General features: G+C 40.1%; 1 protein-coding gene across 1 annotated transcript; it reads left to right on the top strand.

Moving 5' to 3' along the window:
• The first annotated feature begins 5235 nt into the window (after positions 1-5235).
• On the top strand, positions 5236-18552 carry LOC115594713 (uncharacterized). The gene is made up of 10 exons (XM_030438928.1): positions 5236-5322; positions 5903-6128; positions 8990-9013; positions 9234-9239; positions 13457-13560; positions 13682-13954; positions 14112-14205; positions 14382-14449; positions 14548-14766; positions 18280-18552. Exons 1-10 carry the CDS (start codon positions 5236-5238, stop codon positions 18550-18552), a joined length of 1374 nt encoding a protein of 457 aa, XP_030294788.1.
• Positions 18553-22959: the final 4407 nt, after the last annotated feature.

The following is a 22959-nucleotide window of genomic DNA, read 5'->3' as shown; positions in this document are numbered from 1 at the left end:
GTGTGAACTGCTGCATGATTTCCCGGACAAAGACTGAGTCGATGGTCCGCCTCTGGAGCTGGCTGAAGAGAATGTCCAGACGGGGCATGATGCAATGAAATAGTTTGAGGAAGAAGCTGAAAGTATCATCGTCCAGTAGCACAGTGGTTAGCTCAAACTCCGATGATGGTTTCAAAACACTGGACGATGTCACCTTTGTGCTCAAACACGGTGTTCACGGCATGGATATGGTTGTTCCATCTTACTGTGCTTGCTCTTGGGAGTCAGTGTGGTATCATTCCAAGAAGCACACTGGTTATCTTGGGAGATCTTGAAAAAAATCCAGAGAATCCCTCAAGGTCAGAGAAGAAGTGATTAACTAATGGGATGTGAGATGTCACCTGCTGCGTGATGAAAGCTGAAGAGGAGGAAAGATTTAAAAAGCTCAAAAGGCCGAAAAGCTGAAAAGTAAGAAGGCTGAAAGAGCTTTAAAAGGTGAGAAGTTTCTCTGGCTGGTCATAAAGCTGAATGTATTGAAAAAGCAGAAAAGGCAGAAATATGAACATTACTATGAAAACATTGCTAAAATGGTGAACAGTTTCTCTGGCTGCACATATGCTGAAGCAGTAGCACAATCAAATGTAAACATGTCTCCACAAGAATGAATGAAACTCCTGCCATTTTTGAAAGAAATGTAATGGTTATCTGCAAAATGCTTATATATTGATTAACAGGAGACATTTCTGAACTCTGTGAAGTCATTTTTATTTTTAAGTAGAGTGAAAAATGAGGACTCCACAGTGAGAGACTAAACAGGCACTGTCTGCTCTCCTCCAGAAATGTAGGCTCAAAATTAACATTTGGCTTATGGGGGACTTGTTGGAGTGCTTCTCACTCTGGGGCTTCCACATCCAAAAGTCCTACATCTGAAATAAGCTGTCAGCTGAAAGCCAACAAGATTTCTTACATTTCTATATATATATTGTCTATGTCTTCCATCTGCTCTCCACTGTAGCGATGATGTCACGCACTCTTGCTCACGCAATACTCACCCATTATAAAATCAGAAGAGGGCCTAAAAATCCTTGAAACTAAAACTGTAAAAGATTTTTTTAAAATGAATAAATGCCCAATAGTTTGAGGTCTTCTGACTCTTTAAAAGTTAGAATGGTGTGTCTAGCTCAAAGTATGAGGGACAGGGAGAGGTTGAAGGTCGATGAGTTTTGAAGAGGACTTGAAGATTTCTCCATTTAATCCCATTGAAACTAATCAGACTGCGACCAGAGCGCCATCTATTGGCTGATTTGCACCAAATTTTACACAAATCCTTATCAGGCCACACCACACAATGATGAACATTTATATGCAAGATTGTCTGTTTTCAACACAATATGCATGAATTTGTCATTTTATATTTTGGGCAGTTTATGGACTATCAAAATTCTTTTGATAACTTTTTGTCAGGAGGGTCCACAGATGCTACATGCAAAGTTTGGTGCAAATTGGTCAAATCATCTAGGAGGAGTTTGAAAAAGTACGTTTTTCATTGTTTGCAATTTTGCGAACGGAAAGATATTGCAAAAGTGGGCGTGGCCTACACCAAACAATTCAGCTGAATGCAGGGAACAGATAGGGATGAGGTTTAATAATGTGCAACACATTAAGTAGGAGTTATGAGCCAAAAACGGCTTTGCATTGAAAATAGCGCCACCTGCTGGTCATTTTTGGTGTGTGAGTCACAGTGGCCATTCTATAGCACCTCCTATTAATTTCATTTCCATAAGTGTTATGGTGTGGGCACAGGGCCAAATATAAAATTAAACTGACACCAGAGCGCCACTTAGTGGCAGATCGGCAAACCCTTTGTCAGATGTCCTCAGGAGGGCATTGACAATACATGTACTAAGTTTCGTCTTAATCCGATGAACCGTTGTGGAGATATAAAATACATCAATTTAAAGAGCGCCACCTTGTGGTCATCACCTAAAATTTTGAACATGGCCTCAGGGGCTCATGGGGAAGTAGTATCCTGAGTTTCATGTCATTTGACCTGACTACTGTGGAAATATCCAACACTTCTTGTTTTGAACAAAATCTGCAGAAAGTTGTTATGTAATAACAATAAGATTATTTGTTTTAATTCGAATCCCTTAATAACTTTTTGTCAGGAGGGTCCAGAGATGCTGTGTGCCAAGTTTCGTGTAAATCGGTGAAATCACCTGGGAGGAGTTCGTAAAAGTAGGTTTTTCATTGGTCATGATTTTGCGAATGGAAAGTTATCTCAAAAGTGGGCGTGGCCTATACAGCACAATCCAGCTGAATTGAGGGAACATGGAGATATGAAGTTTAACATTGTGCAACACATTATGTGGGAGTTATGGGCCAAAAATGCTTTCACGTGTAAAATAGTGTAAAATAGTGCTACCTGCTGGTCATCTTTGGTGTGTGAGTTACAGGGGCCATTCTAGGCCACCCCTATGAATTTAATTTCCATGAGTATTATGGTGTGGGCACAGTGCCAAATATTAAATTAAAGTGGCACCACAGCGCCATCTAATGTCAAATCGGTAAACCCTTCAAAAGCTCTCCTCAGGAGGGCACTGACAATAATGATACTAAGTTTCATGTCAATCCGATGAACCAATGTGGAGATATAAAATAGTTCGATTTAAAGAGCGCCACCTTGTGGTCATTGCATAAAATTTTGTACAGGGCCTCAGGGGCTCATGGGGAAGTAGTATCCTGAGTTTCATGTCATTAGACCTGACCACTGTGGAAATATCCAACACTTTCTGTTTTAAACCAAATCTGCAGGAAGTTGTTATTTAATAACTTTAAAATTATTTGTTTTAATTAAAATCCACGAGTAACTTTTTGTCAGGAGGGTCCACAGATGCTGTGTGCCAAGTTTCGTGCAAATCGGTGAAATCGCCTGGGAGGAGTTCGAAAAAGTAGGTTTTCGACATTTTGCGACGTAGCGAAAAAAAACGGTAGGCGGAAATGGGCGTGGCCGATACCACTAGATTCAGCACAATGCACTGAACGCGTGGATATAAGGTTTTTGAATGTGCGACAAAGTATATGGTATATACAAAGTATATAACCCTAACCCTAACCCGCTGAAGTCAGAAAAACTGTGTGAACTGCTGCATGATTCCCCGGACAAAGACTGAGTCGATGCTCCGCCTCTGGAGCTGGCTGAAGAGAATGTGCACACTAGGCATGATGCAATGAAATAGTTTCAGGAAGAAGCTGAGTATCATCCTCCCGTAGCCTCACAAACCTTCTAGCTTCTCGCACAGTGGTAGACATGTCATTTGTTATAATGTTATGTCATTGAGTACACGTCACTGTTAAAAGAGAAGAAAGCAGGCTCACTGCCAATTGTAGTTTGTTATCTTGATTTGCAGACTTTGTTCATTTGTGTCTCCATTATCGTATTATTAGTAATGAGATTATAAAAAAATTCAGTGTATTTATACAAAGGATTCATCACAATTAGCTACATGTCAATGTGGCTGGTTTTTATTCCCACAGATGTTATGTTTACATATCAGAATCTGGTTGTTGTACACACAGTTTCAATATTGAACCTTCATTTATTATCACAGCAGCAGCGTTACATTCATTGGTAGGTAATTTTTAGCATTTTTTACAAGTCCTCTTTATAAGTGAATTGCATTGGCTTGTGTAATTGCAGCTGTTTGGGAATTTTTAGAAATACATGCTTTGTTTTTAAAAGAGACAAGCCGAAGCAGTGTCTTTAAGCTTCACGCAGAGACTGAATACTAGCTGTTTAGTAGTTTATGTTGAATCATATTTTTTGACAGTGAAGATTGCCTTTCGGGAATGACTCAGCCGTTCGTCGAGAAGCAGGCTACAGTGGTTAGTATTATTCCATGTTGTATTTATCGGTATTAGCTACAATGCTAAGCAGTGCTATTTCTGTAACGTTATTGACTGCAATAGCTGATGTTGTCTTTTATTTTGTTTAATCGGAACTTTTATTTCTACGGTGTAATAAACATATGTGAAAGAAACAGGAGTGTCGCATCAAATCAATTGGCGGCATAACTTGTATGAGTTCACGTTGCTAAGCTGGCACAACCAGTTTTGTGGACACGCACACGTAGCAACGGCAAATCCTCTTTATGAGGCATTCTGTCTACATTTCAATGCAAACACTGCGTACGCGCTTGCCAAAAGGCAGCTTCACAAATACTTTATGGTTGGGGTGGGTAACGTCAGTCATAAGCCTGCTGGTTATTGACATACAGCGCCTTGTTAAATACTTACAGACAGCAGCTGCAAGTCCTGGCGAATCCCCATGACTTCTGCGTCTTTCACGGTGCCGACCTTGGCCGGGGAGTCTTGGCACCCATGTCTATACTTGCAATGTGGAAACACGCAACCCATTCAGATGTACATATCAGTCAATCACATCGCTAACAACGCACGTTTTGACATGACTTGTAACATGCACTTTTTCATTCCTCCATCACTCGCTTTAGCAGTTTATAGCTAACGTTAGTTTGCCACCGAAAATAATGTCTGAATACTAAATGAAATAGCTTGACATCTATCATTGCAAGCAATAGCTATGCTTGTTGTTTGTGTTTAATATGCTGATATTAGGTGTGTTGTTACAAGTGAATGGCACATGAGCAACTTACCTGTGAAGATGAATTCGGGATAATGTATCTCTCTAAGCGATATTCCAGACTTGTATGTAACATAGCGAAATGTCATGCGGCATTCAGGAAATTAAGGTGTATTTAAATTCCGTCATTGCGCAGCCTCCCTGACTAAAAATCCACCTGAGTTCCCTGAATGCGTCATGAGATCTGTCGCGATTTCCCATGTTACACCTGTGGAATATCCGTGGAGACCGCCATTATCTGGACTTATTCGCATGAGGTAGGTTGTTCACTTGTCCTTCACCTGTACCAACACACCTAATATCATCATATAAAACGTAAACAAAAAGCATAAAAATTGTTGGCACCGACAGATATCAAGGTAGTTGATTTAGTATTCAGACATAGTTTTGAAAGTGTGTATGGATGGAGTAAGTTATTGCCGGTTAGCTAGTTAACGATGTAACGTTAGCGAAAGCATGCTAACGTTACTGTTGGATGAATACATGAATGGAAAAAGTGCGAGTTATAAGTAATGTCAAAAAGTGTGTTGTTATTGCTGTGATTGACTGATATTTAAATGTGAATGGGTTGTGTCTTTCTGTACTGAAATATAGACATGGCATTCCCACACTCACCCTCCAAGTTAACCTTCGTCAAGGATCCCGAAGCCATGAACTTCAACAAAGAAATGCAGTTGATGTCTGTAAGTATTGAATCAGGCGTTTCATGTTGATAGCCACTAAGGTTATGACAGATGTGATGATAAATGACATTTAATTATTGGAGCTGTGTTTACAATAACCAGACAAGTAAATGTGACATCTGGGTGAATAAAATCTACCAACGTTGACATGCACGTAATTGTATGTATTTTGTAAATACACCGATTTTTTTAATTTTTTTTTTATAATCAAAGTAATAATAATAACAATGATGGAGACAAAAATGAACAAAGTCTGCAAATCAAGATAAGAAATTAGTTGGTAGTTAGCATCTGTCTTCTGTTTTATGAGTGAAGTGGTATAACCTCTGACATAAACTATATTTTATATAATAAATGCAAAAAACAAATTGAAGTTATAGTAGGCTACCATTATAAGCCTTTGTATGTATGTATGTGTATATATATATATGTACATATATATATTTGTAGCTGTAAACAGTGTAAAACATTAGAAAAATATATATGTGAGTTTGAGTGTCTACGTGTATGGTGGAAATATAAGGTAACAGGTAATGTTTATTTATGTCGGTGAAGTGTTTGTATGTTGTGTGTGTTGCAGTATCAGTGCTTGAATGAGGCTGTGCCCCGTCGAGAGCTTTATAAGCAAAGCTTGCAAGCGGGGGAGATTGGACTGAGGATGGCTGACCGCATTCTCAAGCAAAATCGGGCTTGTAGGCAGCAGGTGCAGTGGTTTAAGAAGCGTGCTGAGAGCTTCGAAAGTGCCATCCAGCAGTTGAAGGCAGAGAATGAGCAACTCAAACAAGAGTTGATGGCTGCTCGAAGTGGTAAGTTCAGTAACTGTGAGTCAGCAGTATAAGTACATGGAAAATCAGTGTTTGTATGGCTGCTTGAAATCCGTGAAAGTGCTTGAATTTCAATGTTGTGTTTTCAAGGTCTCAAAAGTGTTTGGCACTAAGTTTAAGTGCTTGAAAGTGCTTGACTTTATAACTTTTGGGATCAGACTGGATAGTTTGTTTATTACACAGAGAAATAAAATCAGTAAGAGAACTCTATCTGAACGTTTTCACCTGGGCTGTGTTGAGCCTCTCTGCAACCTGCCAATCCGGTGGCCCTGCTCCGCCCCCATCGAAGACAGACAGCAGGAAATGACAAATGCCGGGAGGGTGCCATTTTAACAAGCGTTGGCTTGAAAATGATAACTACAAAGTATGGTTAAGACCATGACGGAATGAAAGACTGCGTCATGCAATGTCTGCAAAAAAGATCGGCAGATTTGTTCAATGGGAGAGTCTGCGCTCTCCTGTCACATAAAATGTAAATTTAGACTTTTTGAGTAAGTTACCCCGCGATGTCTCATAACAACAACAACAACAATGGCGGACTACATGCTCATGTTCGTGCTGCAGAAGCTATTGAGCTTTCTTGCAACTTACTTGCCTTGAGTTGAGTGTGAGTCGCAGGAGCAGTTCGACCTCATTAACAGTCCACACAAACGATTCTGGTTTCCTTCCACTCGCCATTTTCATCTTCTTCTTCTTGTGTTCGGTTTCTCCGTCAACTGTCTGTTTGTTTATAGCGCGCAAGCTTTCTGTGCATGCTCTGTGTCTTCTTCTCCGTTTTTGGTGAACGTGAAGCGCCACCTATAGGCCTAGAATACGAACTACAGCGTTTTCGGTCGTTTTCAGTGGATCCGTGTGGACACAAATATTCTTAAAACAACGACGAGGAAGAATAAGAAAAAAAGATCGTTTTTGCCTGTGTGGACGGGGCCTTAGTAGCCATTGTGAGCCAATAAATCCGTAAATGCTAACGGTACTGTAGTGTGCTGCTCACCTCCGCTCCTTTGGATTGTGCAACTGCAGTGGGTGATTTATTAATATGTAGTAAGAAGCTAAGACTACCGTTTAAACGCACACATCATTTTGAAGTCTTTATTAACAGAAAGTAGGCAGATTTTGTATCAAAATAGGCTTTTATATAACTAAAAAAAAAAAACATTCTATGTAATAATTTACGCTCAGCAGCCGTGGGCACTCCATATAGTCAGAATTGTACGGTCTTGTTTAGATAACAACATTTTCGGACCATTCGACTACGAGGTTCATAGTCAAATAAGATCCTCTCCGAATCGAATAGTCGACTATTGGAGGTCAGCCCTAATGGAAACCATAAAACGTTAAATAATAATTAATGCAGCATTAATGACATTACGTGATGCCGGCTGACTGTATCTACCTTCTATGGCCTGTGTGTGTATCGTTACACATGCAGTCTGGTAGGAACAGAGAAGGATGGCTGAGGAGAAGGTCAAATTTGATGCAACTTGGACTGATGACACATTTAGTATTAATCTTTCATGCTGCTGACAGGTTGTCAGCAAACGAGTGACTCACACCAGTTGGTTAACACCAGTCGGAAATGTGACTTTTTAGTTTGTCTCTGTAACGTCACATCAGGCATTGACATCATCAGCTTTAAGTGTGAAAAGGGAAAAAATAGAAAATTACTGTTAAAAGTGCTTGAATTTGACCTAGAAAAATGTGTATGATCCCTGAAAGTGAGTGTGGGAAAAAGTCAAATAGTTCATCTAACACTATGATTATGAGCTCCCCAGGGCGGGACTGAGCTACAAGTCGAAGTATCCTTGAGCAAGATACTGAACCCCGAAGTTGCTCCTGATGTGCAGCTTGGCACCTTGTGAAGGCAGCCACTGCCATCAGTAAGGGTCCTGCGATGAGCTGGCGACTCGTCCAGGGTGTACCCTGGCCTACGCCCATAGAGTAAGACTGGATTTGGCCCCAGTAAGCCCCGCAACCCCCCTTAGGGGGGAAAAAAGCGGCAACATCCCGCGACCCTCATGGATAAGCGGAAAGAAAACGGAACGGAACGGAACACTATGATTGTGTGTATTTGCAGAGCTTACTGATGCAGAAATGCTGCAGGTTGGAATTGACATACAGTGCGTTTACATGCACAGCTTAGTCAGATTACAGCCATAGTTCGACTATGCTGCTCAATCGGACAACTGCAATTATCCGAGTATACATGCCAGTGAGAAAATCGAATTACTGGCCGAAAGCATGTCATACCCCGGTACGCTAGGTGGCGCTGTACCCATTTCAACTAGTGTTAACGGCGCACCTCCGGCTGACCTCTTTACGTCACCAGCTGCCTCGGCATTCAAGAAAGATGGCGTACGAAGAGCGAGACGAAGTTGTACACTTCGTATATGGTGTACATGATAATTACACAAACTAGGTGCACTCTGGCGCTCTTTCTTGCCGTGATTTCGGAGGAAAGCCGCCGCCGCCCGTCTACTTCCGGCTCACGGCCCCGGGGAAAAATCTCGCGCCTGCGCAGAACGCAAAATCCGATCCGATCCGCTGGAAACGTATACATGCAGGAGTAATGCGACTTTCAATCGAATAATCTACGTGGTGTAATTCGACTATGAGAAATCCGATCCGGTTTAGTTAGACAAAGGTGTATACATGCATCTTAAAAATCCGATCATAGTCAGACTAACGCAGTAATTCGGTTTTCTTGAGTGTCACGTAAACGCACTGATAGAGAAGGGTAAGTTGTAAATGTAGTGGTTTGTTACATTCAAGGTTTGCCTTAATATGTGAGTGTAATTGAAGTGTTATGATTTATTTGCCTGTGTTGTTTATGTTGCTTGTTGTAGGCGAGGTGCAGGTGGTGGAGGACGGTAAGTTGCAAATGTGGTAGTTTGTTACATTCAAGTTGTGCCTTTATATGTGAGTGTAATAATGTATTTCCCTGTGTTGTTTATGTTATTTGTTGTAGGAGTGGCGGAGATGGTGGATGAGTGTAAGTTGTAAATGTGGTATTTTGTTACATTCAAGCTGTGCCTTTATATGTGAGTGTAATAATGTATTTGCCTGTGTTGTTTCTCTTATTTGTTCTAGGAGAAGGTGTGGGGAGATGAATGACAAGAGTTTGTGTTTGTGTTCATCTTCGTCTTCGTGTTCGTCTTCGTGTTCATGTAACTGTTAAATAAATGTTGGTGATTAGATACGTGTTTGCTTCCTTTTGTATACATTTTCTATGATGTTGAGGGTGTTAGAAATTGTCACAAGTGTTCACACACACACAACAATCGTAATATTAAGACTATGGGGTAAAAAAAATAAAAGCATTCCAGATGTGTTAGTGTTAGCCATTAGTTATTTGTGGGTTTCAAAAATAAGAAACGACATTTTTGTGATGTTGTAGTGTTGCTTGTGTGATGTGGTTGATTTTATAATGAAGAAGAGAAATTATTTGTCCATACAAGCATTATTTGTTATATTGGCTAAAATAGTCATTATGATTTGAGAGTAGAATAAGAAATACATCAACTGTGAAAAAATTCCACTGTTTGTGGGTGCAGCCAGTGTGTCTTGGTTTGCAAGATTTTGCCACTCGAATCAAAAGAACCAGTCAGAGTCAAGGTGAGTGTCTGAGAAGTGTCAAGCCTGGCTGCGAGTACACTGTTGATAGCCCCCTACTTTGTGCAGTGTATATCAGGTAGTGCTACTCTCCCATGCAGTGCATCCCCTCACCAGTACTGTTTGGCGGCATGGTGGATGGTGACGACTGCTTTAAATATATAATGTCAGTACATGACATTTGCAGGTTGTTTTTTCCCCATCATACACTACAACATCAGATATAATTGAAGGGTCATTTCTAGCAATACATAGTGGACACAGGCAGAGTTAGCTAGTCCCAAAACTTTTATTTCATCTTCATGACATTTGCAGGATTCATAGGTATCATTGATTTAGCCAAGAGTGACAGGAGACATCTAGGTGTGTGCTCTGTGATAATGCCGAATCCTCTTCATCACTGCTTGCATTACTGTCTTCCTGTGCAGGCTGATAAACGTGTGGATGTACTGCTGTTTAAACGTATTATAACATGTTAGCGTTGCTAACCGGCTGCCTGTCAATGACATACGATCGCTGTAATAGCTGGAGTTACGTCAGTCTCGGTCCCTGCCTGTAGTAAGTGGTGTTGAATTAATAGTTTATTTTAATGTAGCGCAAAGTCGTATTATTGCCGGCATGAACACTCTTTATATGAGAAATAAAAGAAAGCAAATAATTTACTTGCAAATTACTGTATTTTGACAATGTGTGTGTTGTCTTCCGGTAGTGTAGGACTCTACCATTAAGTTAATGTAGTGGGGAGGGGGGAAAGGATCCAGTAAACATACACACAACATGTGTGTATTTCACAGATTTATACATGCTAAAATATTTGTTTAATCCCCCTTAATAATACCCAGTAAATAATTAATGACCAAATTTTCTTTTTATCACAGTCTCAACCAAGAACATACACCATCGCTAGCTGGGTGACGTTGCTGCGCCGTGATTGGTTGGCTGGTTGCATGTCACCTGTTAGCCTTTAAAAGAACGCTGAACCCAGTTAACGGTCCCTTTAGCAAAAAACTTTGGAGACGAGAGTCCTATCTGGAGTTTGCTAAAGTTCTCACCGAGACAGAGATAGAGACATAGAGAATACACACACATACACACATACATACAAACATACAAATAGATACTGACATACATTCCCACACATTTCGGATTAAGACAGCAGCATTGTTTTCTTCATCCGGAGTTTGGACTTGCTCAATACGGTGAGTGAGTTTTGAATTTACAATGCGTTAGCATAAGACTTAACTGCAAACTTTAGTAAGATAAGTTGTGTGTGTGTAAGTTATGGTTTGTGAATGACTGTCATGCTGTTATTTTTGTTTGTTTTTAACACTGTTGGTTGTATGTAAAGTCACCCTGTTTGACCTTCAATCATTGTACATCTGATGAGAGAGCAAGTTAGCAGACAGTATTAGCATTGCTCTGTAGCAGAAACCTTCGAGTTATTTTTCTAACCAAGTTAAAAGTGAATGAATCTTCTCCTGCTGTTATGGTATGTGTCATCGATGCTGGCTTATCTGTAACGTTAGTCTTAGGAGAGCTGGTTGGCTGTTAGCATAGGTTATGTTTGGTAGCACATGCCTTTGGTTTGTTTGCTAAATCAGCTATAAGCTACTAGCAACGCAAGTCTTTAGACAGTATTCATTTTATGTAATATCAAAATAAATTTCAAGTATCATAACGCCACACTGGTAAAGAATTCCGTTACTACGCTGTGATTTGCGCAAGTATATTTTGAATTTCGCGGTCGCGCTGTGCTTGTCGGGATGAACTTTCAACTGAGGGGCGTCCTGCGCTGTGATTGGTTGGAGTAGTTTTTTGAACTTCGCGGGCGATGTTGCGCTTCAGTGCAGGACAGAGAAAAAGAGAAACGTATAGAGTAAAAAAAAAGAAGCAAGTTATTGAGTTCACCATGCACTCTACCCCTAATTTAGCAATATGATCAAACTGTAGAACCAACTGTAAACATGTCTTCAGTAATATCCGTATTAATATAGCTATGTAGTCATTCTATGATTAGGAGATTTCATTTCAACCAAAAAGTCAAAATATCAGTAATTATTTTCGATAAATCAACTACATTTTTCCATAGTATACAATGTTAATTCGCTAAATGTATGAATTGGAAAGGTTAAGCTCAAATAACTTTTTTAATGTTAATGAAAATAAACATTTGATTCATTATATTGTCAAGTGTGTTATGGACAAATGTTGTGTCATATAAAACATAATGTTATGAAATGCTACACAATTAATGACACACTTTTTTTGAAAAGTGTTTGAGTCTATTCACCAGGGGTTTTGAGGCTATCAGTCAAACTTATTTAAAAATTTGACTTTTGAGCTTTATGATGGACATTCTGCGAGATGCTATGATGATGCATGAACGTTTTTTCAACATAAATCCACATTACACTGAATTTAGAGTTATTCATCATACAAAGACCACTTGTAACATAGTTGAGAGGAGTAACACAGTTTACAGGACAGGAGAACAAGAGAAACCTTTTGTTGATAAAACATTTTTTTATTTAGATTCAACAAATTTAATTTCATACAGTGTTACAGTGAATGGTTATCACAGTTGAAAGGTAACACAGGTGACATTTTAGCCATTTTAGGGCCTTGTGCTCACAGCAGACTTCAGACCTGTCACTGTACTTTGATCAATTCGTGGTTTTATACACTTTATCTGCATATTTGTAACATCTAATGCAAGTTCACGTGAACAAGTTGATAATACAGTTGACAATAATATGGTATGCACATAGAGTAGATCATTCAGATCTACTCTATGTGCATACCATATTATTGATAGTAATTTTGAAGAGAAGTACAGACTCACCACACAGTCTTCACATTGCCCTCCATAAATGAAATGACATGAAGTGATGTCACCAGGGTCTCTACATGAATTTGAGAATTGATAACATTGTTTGTGTACCCAGAATTTACAAAAAGAGAGTTTGAACAACTCACATTAGCAGTAGCTTCTTCCTCTAGCTGTCGTCAGTTCAGCCCAGATGTACTCGGGTATCGAAATGTCTGGGTAGTGTATGTGGTGCACTTGAGCTATGTGTAGAGACCATGGTGATACTATGAGCAAAGTTTCATGTTGTGTTGACCCTTCTTAGTGTTTTAAAAATAGCAGTTTTAATGCTAGTGTAAAAGTGGCCCATGCACTCCCATTGATAATGAGTTTGAGCGAAAATATGGTCAATCTTAAAAGTGCCTCTTTTGTCATAATTATACCTTTTACACGAAGGTTTGACTCGTATACATTAACAAAAAAGCCTTGGTTGCATTTTGGTGAGAGTTTCACTTCAAGTAACAATCTTAATTCTTCTTCTCCCATCACTGCTTGCTTGTTAAACGTGTTAAGATGTATTTTGTCCAATTATTTCAGGCTACAGATGAGTTGTAATGTTATAATCAATTGTTTAAATGTTATTAGATGCCACGGGGCAAGTCTTTTCGTCGTTCGGAGGCAGCCAAAAAAAATCTGGTCGAATGGCGAAAGGTTGCCGTGGAACCGCAGCAGCCTCCCAATGCCTCTGTCTCACGTATGTAAATCTTTTCCTTAGATGTGTACACTATACATATTTTCTTAGTGGCAAGGTGTGTTGTGTTTACATGATTTGTGATGATGATTTGAAAGGCTTCATTAAGAATGTGTATCTTGTTATTTTTCTGTTTATCAATAGAGTCTGGCACTGGTAAGCGCCATGCTGTGAAACAATGGCACAAGTCGTTGCTGACAGGCCGTCAGCACAAGCTGGTCTTGCCGTGCGAATCACCTGACAAGAAGGTAACATAATAATAATAATAATAATAATAATAAAGATAAAAATAAAGATAAAAATAAAGATAAAAATAAAAGAGTTTATTAGTGATTTTCATTCTACAACAATCAAATCTATTTTTTCCAGTTTGTTCTTGTTGTCGGTGATTCCCATCTACGCGCAATCGTAGATGGCTTTGTCCCGATGCCAGAGGGCTCACTCTCCTTTGGCCTCATGTGCACGCCCGGGGCCTGTGCGATGGAGCTGAGGACCGAGTTGCTACATGCTGCTGTTCCTCGGACTCCTGACGCAGTCCTGGTCATTGCACCAAGCAACAACCTGACATCCAGCAGGACCATCGACGAGGCTGGGGCAGATTTTGCTAAGCTCCTGCTCAGTGCCTGCTCGCGATGGCCTAACGTAGGTTTATATTCTATTGTGTGTGTGTGTGTGTGTGTGTGTGTATATATATATATATATATTGATTTCTGTTGCAGAATAATGTATATTTATATCATTAGTTATGACAGTATCAGAACATTTTTATTCTGTTATTAACAACCACTTTACTCTACAGGTGTGTGTCACAGACTTTGCACCCCGTTTGACTGTTGAAGTCGATCAGCAGCAATTGTTGCGTGAAGAGTTCCGCCGTGTGGCAGCACGTATGGGTAAGTTTTAAAAAGAGTAGAGTTTAACTGCAGTTACAATATAATGGATGATGTGTTATTAGGCAGACTGTTTGAATGAAAGTTATAATTTCCATAATAATTACGGTTGTGTTATCTCAAACTTTAAATGAAATGCATAGAGATGTTAGTATAATTGATGATATTTGTCTTTTTAGGTGTCAGGTTCTTCTCCTTTGCTGATCATTTCCCCATGGACCGGCTTAAGCTGTGGAGCAAAGATGGTGTAAGTAAAATATAGTCTCGTCTACATTTTCTCTGTAGTTGAATGACAAGTTTATTGCAGATATCGTTTAAGCTGTTTTATTGTCATTATTTTTGCAGGTTCACCTCAGTGATAGTGACGGCATGCCCATTTTTGCCGGGCTGCTGTGGAGTGTTGCATACGAGTTCCTGCATCCTCCGACACCAAAGCCTCAGCCTGCTCCCAGAACGTCGCCGCCTCGTAGGCAGGTTGTTCCGAAGGTGGTTGTGAAGGGAGAGGTCACCGTACCTCGTCCATCAAACCCCTTTGAGTGGACCGTTGTTGGCAAGGGCAGGAAGGTAATTGTTTACACACCATCATCGTGCGGTTGATGTTTATTTTTAACAGCCGACCTCTGTAATGGTCGAATGGTTGTTTAATACAAAGGATCTTATTTTGTCATTACAGAGGAGAGCACCTGAGGAACTTGAGCAGTCCTCTGGTGCCAACACAGTCTCATCCCTACTCGTCACATACTGACGTTTGGTCATACCCCCCTGTCGTCGACCTCCGACGCAGAGGGTACCCCCTCTACGTCGGACATCGACGCAGAGGGTCATCTGACAAATTTGAACGCAAATCCCTCATCGGTGGATTTTGATGCAAGGGGGTCAGATAACGTGCAGCTTGCCTGCGCTGGAAGTGTCGGTTTCCGGTGATGCATTTTATGTTACAGATGTTTATCTTGACTTGTATATATTTTCTTATTAAGCTCCTGAGTATGTGGAATCGGATAACTGCGACGGAGTATTAGAGCCATACTAAGAGGGAAAAAATAAAATAAATTAGGAGAATAAAGTCGTAATATTACCAGAATAAAGTCGTAATGTTACGAGAATAAATTCGTAATACGGTAATACGAGAGGAGTTCTCATAAACTGACTACTTTGTTCTCGTAATATTATGACTTTATTCTCGTAATTTCAAAAAAATAATAATAATATTTTGTTCTCTTAGTCTGGCCCTAATACTCCGTCCTACTGCGGAAATTGAGAAGAATGCATATTTTTTATGATGATTTATTTTGCCGCAAGTTCTTACATTATGTTGACCAACTACGTTGATGGTGACACGTCAGTAACGTTATACACGGCGTGTACAACGGTCCCAACCATCATTGCGTTTTTCGACTCTGCTACGTAAGTACAACTTTACTGTGTATGAAGTAACTACAGCATGCATGCAAACAATAAGTTGAAAATGTACTGTATTTAGCCTACATCTTAAACCACCGTTATTGTCGTCCTGAGTGCACTGTATCAATTTCATGGGATAGAGACATATAATACCTCGTTCCACCAAATGAAATGTGCATGAGACTGCACAATATAGGCTAGCCTCTTAGCTTAGAAAGCATACTGCTTTCTTGAAAATGTCATTTTTTAGGCCAATATTCAGGATAAAGTAGCATGCCAAATAAGTAACTGTAACTTTTACATTTCTTTACTCTTATTTGCTGGGTGTAGATGTTAAAGTAAGCTAATATCTAAAACTTGAAGGGACTTATTGCCAGGATATGGCTGTTAGTTTGAAAATTCAGCATGCTATTTCAGTAGGCCCATCCCCAAGCTGTAGGCCTATTCAGTTTTACACATAGATGGGCAACAAACAGCCATTTGAGACAGGTGTCACAAGTAGATTTTTTTCAATATAACATAGCAATCAGTACTTACAATATAATCACCACAATTTGAGTCCAAGTTGTGAAGGGTTTTGTTTGGTGAAGGTGAAGTTGACAGATATGTAGTATACGCTTTTTTCCAAAGCGACATGGTCTCCTGGATGTAAGTCGGGGATGCTAACCACTGCTCCAACTCGCCCACCTGAATGTGCATGAATGCTTTGTCTTTTTTGAGCATACATGTGTTTGCATCAATGTTTGATATACAGTATAATATTGATATTTTGTTTGTGTGTCTGTTGTACATTTCAGAATGACAAAGCCAAAGTTCAGACCCTGCCCTTACTGCCAGGTGCCGAATCAGGCCAACAGTAAATCGTGCAGTGCCTGTTTTAAAAGCCTTTGCAGAAACGTTAAGCTGCAAAAATCAAAAGACCACCACACGAGTGAGTGGGGGCAGGGTGTCATCAACCAAAGGAATGCAGCGCGGGTGGTGGCCTCCTCCAATATTGCTGTAAGTAAAAATGCTCATACTTCATGAATTGAGTGGTAATCAATGTGAAACTCAAAGTACATACAGTATTTACATTAACATGCACACCCATCTGTCTGTCCTAAGGGGATCATTTCCATCAGTCCAGAATATAAGATCTCTCTCCCTACAGAAAGCCCCCCTAACATGATTTCTGTCACTTTTCGTTGATAATGTGTGATGGGGCAAGGACCCCATCTGTAGATGCATAGATCAGAAGAAAACAAATAGTTTCATCTGTTAAACACGAACTTGAGATAAACATCTGGAATCTACATGCTTTTTGGAATATGGGGTGGGAATAAAAAAACAAGAATCAAGTAGTACCTAGCATCTAATATGTATTTAAAGGTAAAAGTGACAGGTTTTTAGCAGATGTTTTATCCAAAGTGACATGATCGAATCCCAGTCTCCCAGATGTCAGTTGGGGATGCTAACCGCTGCTCCAACTCGCCCACAATGTAATGTTATTGTCAATTCTATCAATTCTTGTCATCATGTTTTTCAGACCATGGTCAATTTCTGAGAATTAACAGAAGATGAGGTTTAAATATAGGATTTTTAAATGTAACAGGTTTAAGTTGGCCTTATAAGCTGTGGACTTTTTTTTTCAGAGGTCCTAAATGAATGCGGCATGTATTCTAAATGGCTTTGTGGGTAATTTTAACAATATCCTGGTACACAACACCAAACCGTTTCTAAAATTGGTATACTCCACCAAAAACATTTCCTAATTTTTTCACTTGAGACAATTATGTCAGTCTTTTTCTTAGTTACTCAAGATTTTCACCAAGTAAATGGCCAGCAACACAGGCAAACTACTAAACCACTGCATAGCCCACACATAAACCTTTAACACTCTTTAGTCTCCATATTTATTTCAAAGAGACTGCTAAAGGGTTAGGATATCAGTTCAAGACTGTCCTCAGTCCACACTGGGGTAGGAGTCTTGCGATGTGAAACTAGCCTCACAGTGTTTAGAAACCCAGACCTCTATTCACTACACCACCACTACTTAGCACATTACACTATGTGAATGTTGGTTGTACACAGGTAAAGTTTTGTGTAAGATAAAAAAAGAAACTTATTTGTGAAGGAAGTTGATTATGTCAATTGTGTGTCTAGTAATCTAATGAGTGGAACCGATCTTTAGTACTGGCACAACATCTGATCAATTATTTCAAACGAAATGGAGCACTGGCAGTTGCAATAAAAAATCCTCATGAATGAATAGTTCTGTGTATCAATTTCACAGTATATCGCTAATGAAATGGAAAGTGATAAAAACTATTTTTTTGCCAGATTGGGTCTTTTTAAATAGTAGATGGACTGCAATTTATGTAGATACATAGTTTAATGATGTAGTGGTAATGTGCTTGTTTCATTTCAGGTTCAAAAACTTTATGCCTTGGGCTATACGCCAATCTTGTTCACCAGTCACAAGGATAGCAAGGGCAAGTGGGTGGCAGATGTAGTGACGAATCTGCCAAAAAATGAAAGCATAACCGACTTCCTGAACAACATGAAGACGGCTTATGAGTTTATACTCAAAATAAAAGGTAAGATTAGTTTTATGCAGAGTTCATTACTGTTGTCTGTAGATTCTTCTAACGATATGTACAGAATAAAAATGTTTGCTTACTTGGGTCTCCACAACAGATCAGCCCCAGCCCCGCCTCCCCGAAGACCAGCCACACCCCGAAGACCACCACCTCCCCGAAGACCAGCCTCACCCCGAAGACCACCACCTCCCCGAAGACCAGCCACACCCCGAAGACCACCACCTCCCCGAAGACCAGCCACACCCCGAAGACCACCACCTCCTCAAAGACCAGCCACACCCCGAAGACCACCACCTCCCCGAAGACCAGCCACACCCCGAAGACCACCACCTCCCTGAAGACCAGCCACACCCCGAAGACCAGCCACTAGCCCAGAAATATTTAATCTTGGATCTTTATCCCGTGGACCCTCACTCCCAGCCACAACCTCAGGAGCCCCAGCATATTCCCCAGCCCCAGGAATGTAAAAAGAGAAGACAGAGTAAGTACACATTTGTTGCACCCAATCTGTAAATTTGCCCTATGTTTTTTGTATTCATTGTATTGATCTAAAACAAGTTACACAAGGTGAATTCCATCTCTTTCAATTAATTTAGCCGCTCCCCTGAGAATATATCATTCTTTAACTTTTCCCCTTGCACTCTCAGCCCCAGCTGAGACCCTAAGCAGCCACAGAAAAAGAAAAGACAGTTTAAGTACACATTTGTTGCACCCAATCTGTAAATTTGCCCATATTTTTTTAATTGTTGTATTAGCCAAAAACAAATTAACCCAGGTGAACTTTACCTGTTCCAATAAGTTAATATGTAATTGTATAACCAACAAGTTTGTTCTTCAGAAAATGCTTAATTATGATAAATAACTTTGATCATACCAACAACAAATAAGTCAGTGAACTACACTATATACAGTGATATGGATCACCATTTCTTATTATCTCTCTATCCACTCAAACTTTTGGGAAAACTGTTATTTTAGCTATCAATAGCAGTATCACTCCAGCTCAGTTTTGATTTTCAATATCAGCACCTCCCCCAAGAATCTGAAAATGTCATTCTTTAACTTTTCCCCTTGCACCCTCAGCCCCAGCCACACGCTCAGGAGACACACGATCAGCCCCAGCTGCAGGTGAGTGTGAATAGGCATAGGATGAGGTCCCATTAGAGCTGAAGTAGACCAGAAAGAGATCAGAGTCCTCTTTCAGAGAACTCATAATGTGAACATAAAGATTATTGATTTCTTTTTGTTTTGGTCCACTTCTTAGTTCAGTTTAAAAGGACGAGGTTTGGTTCAGTTAAAGGGGACAATATGAATATGAAAACACCCAGACATTAATGGTATACTTATTTTTATGTTTATGAAACAAGCAAAAAAAAAATACTAAACATGATATATTGTCATTATTATAATTAAGCTGATAATGAACGATGGCCTAATACCCAGTGTTGGGAATAACGGCGTTAGAATAAACAGCATTACTAACGTCTTTACTTTTTTTTTAGTAACAGGTAATCCAACTAATTACTATTTCCATAGTTACAACCCCGTTAGCGTTACCGACTATTAAATGTGGCGCATTGCAAACTGAAGCTGATCATTGGAGCTGCAGAGCAGTATTTTTTTTCCTCCGGTGAGGCAGGAGGCAACCGCATAAGTGATGATGATTGGCTCTCTAAGATAGAGTGAGAGTTCTTAAGCCAATCAGTTGCAATGTTCAGTTTACACACAAGCCACACACGCACACAGCAGCCTCATACACACAAACTAGCTGAGTTGAACTGCGGCAATGGCAAGTCCGGAGGGAAAGTTAACGTTTTCAAAGTGGAAGTACAGACACTACTTTAATCTCCTTTGTCCTCGTCCGTTGTAAGCAACTCTGATCTAATGAAGCATCTCTCAGCGGCACACGCTTCTACAACACTAGTGGCCAAAAACTCAGTTGTTGACGCTGTTGATGATGACAGCAGGCCAGGTGTGGCTAACGTGAGCTCCACTAACAGTTTCACAAAAACTTGTGACACAGACTGAACTGAATGCAGTGATAGACAGGTATGTTGTTGAGAACTTGCTCCCGTTATCAACAGCTGACTCAGACTCCTTCAGAGCACTCATTGGTAAAATACCAGGGAGAACAGGAGCCGGTCATGCAGAGAGACATTTCCTAAATACATAGATGCCTAAAATGACTGCCAAGCTCAAAAGGGGGAAGAAATAACAGTAACGCAATAGTTACTTTTTCTGGTAACTAATTACTTTTATAGTGGAGTAATTCCGTTACTAACTCAGTTACTTTTTGGGAGAAGTAACTAGTAACTAAAACTAATTACTTTTTAAAAGTAACGTGCCCAACACTGCTAATACCAGAGAGTTCATAACATGCATATAAGGACGTTGATGATACAGCCAACGCAGAGCGACTACACAGCCCACAAAGCACTAGAGAACTGAGGCCCCATCACAGCTTAGGTGTACCAGGAAGAGATCTGAGTCCTCCTCTTTGAGATGAACTCATAATGTGTGCACAAATAGAATGGAGTGCTTTTTGCTTTGGTCCACTATAAAAGATATTAGTTCGGTTCACCTTAAGGTGAATGTTTATGATAATGCACTAAGGCTGCAAATAAGTATAAAGTAAGCAATACTAGCTTATAGTTTAAGGTTAAGCTTTTTGTGTCAGCTCAGCATTTTAAAGTCACTACAGAAAATGTGCTTTGATGTACTTGCCCCTTGGGACTTGAGATTGTGAAATGACCTTAGGCTGGACTCAAACTACACTCTGTACCTGTGGGCATTTTATGGCATAGGCATTGTTACATTAAAGGCGTTACAAAAGCACACAAGACTGCATAAGGCTACTCTAAGAAACTGTACAACAGTGTACATTGTCCCATCCAACTTCTCTGCCAGCTTCTTCTTACCTCTCCCCCCCTTGTTAGCCAGTAGCTGGCTGCTCCCTAGCTCTTTTGTTGTATTGCTCTGTTTGCCTACGCTGCTGCTTTCCAGCATGACACTGCTTCACCACTTTTGGAATACCCACAGGATCACCAAACATCTGCTACTTGTTGATCTATTGATCGACAAACTGTTTTTTGCTTTTGTCATTTAAGGTTGCAAAAAATGCAGGCGACAGACAGTCTTCCCAATTGACAAAATCATCGCAAGACGGATGAATGGGGTAAGATGTAGAACCATATTTTCATGAGGCTGTCTGATAATCTCTTGACTGGCTCATCTGTCATTCCACATATGACAATACAGTGACACTGAAGCAAATCTCAACCCTCTTACAAGTGTTACATACAGTAAATACTAGCCAAGAACAACAATGCAAATGGTATGCCACAACAGATGTTTTTTTATCATTATTATTGAGCTTTCAAGCCAGTGTAGAGAGCCAAGTTTGAACAACATTAATTGAATGGTAAAATCATTATGGTAACTTCACTAAACTGATAAAGTTTGTGTGTGTGTGTGTCTGCAGGGGAAGGCAGAGGTCAAGGTGCGCTGGCTGCCTTGCCCTTCATGGTAAGTGCTGGCTTATTCTGTATATGTAATACGTATTCATTCATCCATACCTTAGCCCTATGAATTTATGTAACTGCGGTTTTACTTAAAGATGATGATGGAGTATTACTTACACATTTAAATGGGTAGTATAATATTAATATAGTTGTTATTATATACCATAGCTACACACACAGTCTTAGTGTTTTCACACTTGGTCCCTTTCAACCCTCAAAGTGAACAAAGACCAGTGACTCAGCCATTTTGGGCATAAGGAACACACCAACAATACTCAGACCCCTCTTGAAGTGAGCCGAACTGAGACCACATGAGAACATGTAGTACAAGTAAGTCTTCTGGCTCAGGTTTGGTCGTATGACATCTGAAGCTACCATTCAAACCAGCTTTGCCCTATACATTTGCTAATTCTGTTTGGCTTATTTGGTTGATTTTATATGGTGTTTGCCAAACTGCAGTCATTTTGCTCAAAGTGAAAACTGCTGAAAACCAAACTCAGTCCTCTTAAATGGGCCGTGAAGTTGACTGAAGCAAAATAACTCAGTTGTGTTCACATAATGAGTTCACTTAAAGAGGACTCAGATCACTTACTAGTCCACTTTAGCTCTGATGGGGTCTTTAGCCCAATTCAGGGTTCCACGTTGACGCAGAGGGCTCTGTGGTGCCAGACAGATACTATTGTAAGGATCCACCTACGACATTTCTGTGCCCCCTACTGTGGTGGCGATGAATTACATAGCGACATGGTTAACCTGACACAGAACTTCAAAGGTGTTATGACTGTGTCCAAGCGACTGAGTGTCCAGTGTTTTGCTGCATTATGTAACAATGACTTGGGCCTCAGCCCTCTTTCTGTTCACACTTCTCCCACCTGGAGATCTCTGCTGCATTATGGGTACAGTAGTTTTCACAAGAAACAAAATGACTGCTGTTTGACAAATACCACATAAAATAAACCACAATAAAATTAGCTAACAGAAAAAGGGCAAACCTTTATTTATCAGCTTCAGATGATATATACTCAGACTTGAGCCCGAAGAGTAGTTGTTGGCTGGTCTGCATGTTCCAGTGTTCTATGGGAAGGGTCGTGTTGTTAGCAGTACACAAAACGCGAACCGTACCATGGACTATGAAGCTAACTGTTCTCTGTGAAGGGGTCTGATTTCGGTTGGAAGGCACTCATGCGCACAAAATGCTGAGTCACAAGTCTTGAGTTCGCATTGAGAGCTGTAAGGGACCAAGTGTAGAAACAAAT

This window comes from Sparus aurata, chromosome 13 (genome assembly GCF_900880675.1).
Source record: "Sparus aurata chromosome 13, fSpaAur1.1, whole genome shotgun sequence".
Taxonomy (NCBI): domain Eukaryota; kingdom Metazoa; phylum Chordata; class Actinopteri; order Spariformes; family Sparidae; genus Sparus; species Sparus aurata.
This window is presented reverse-complemented; position numbering and strand designations above follow the sequence as displayed.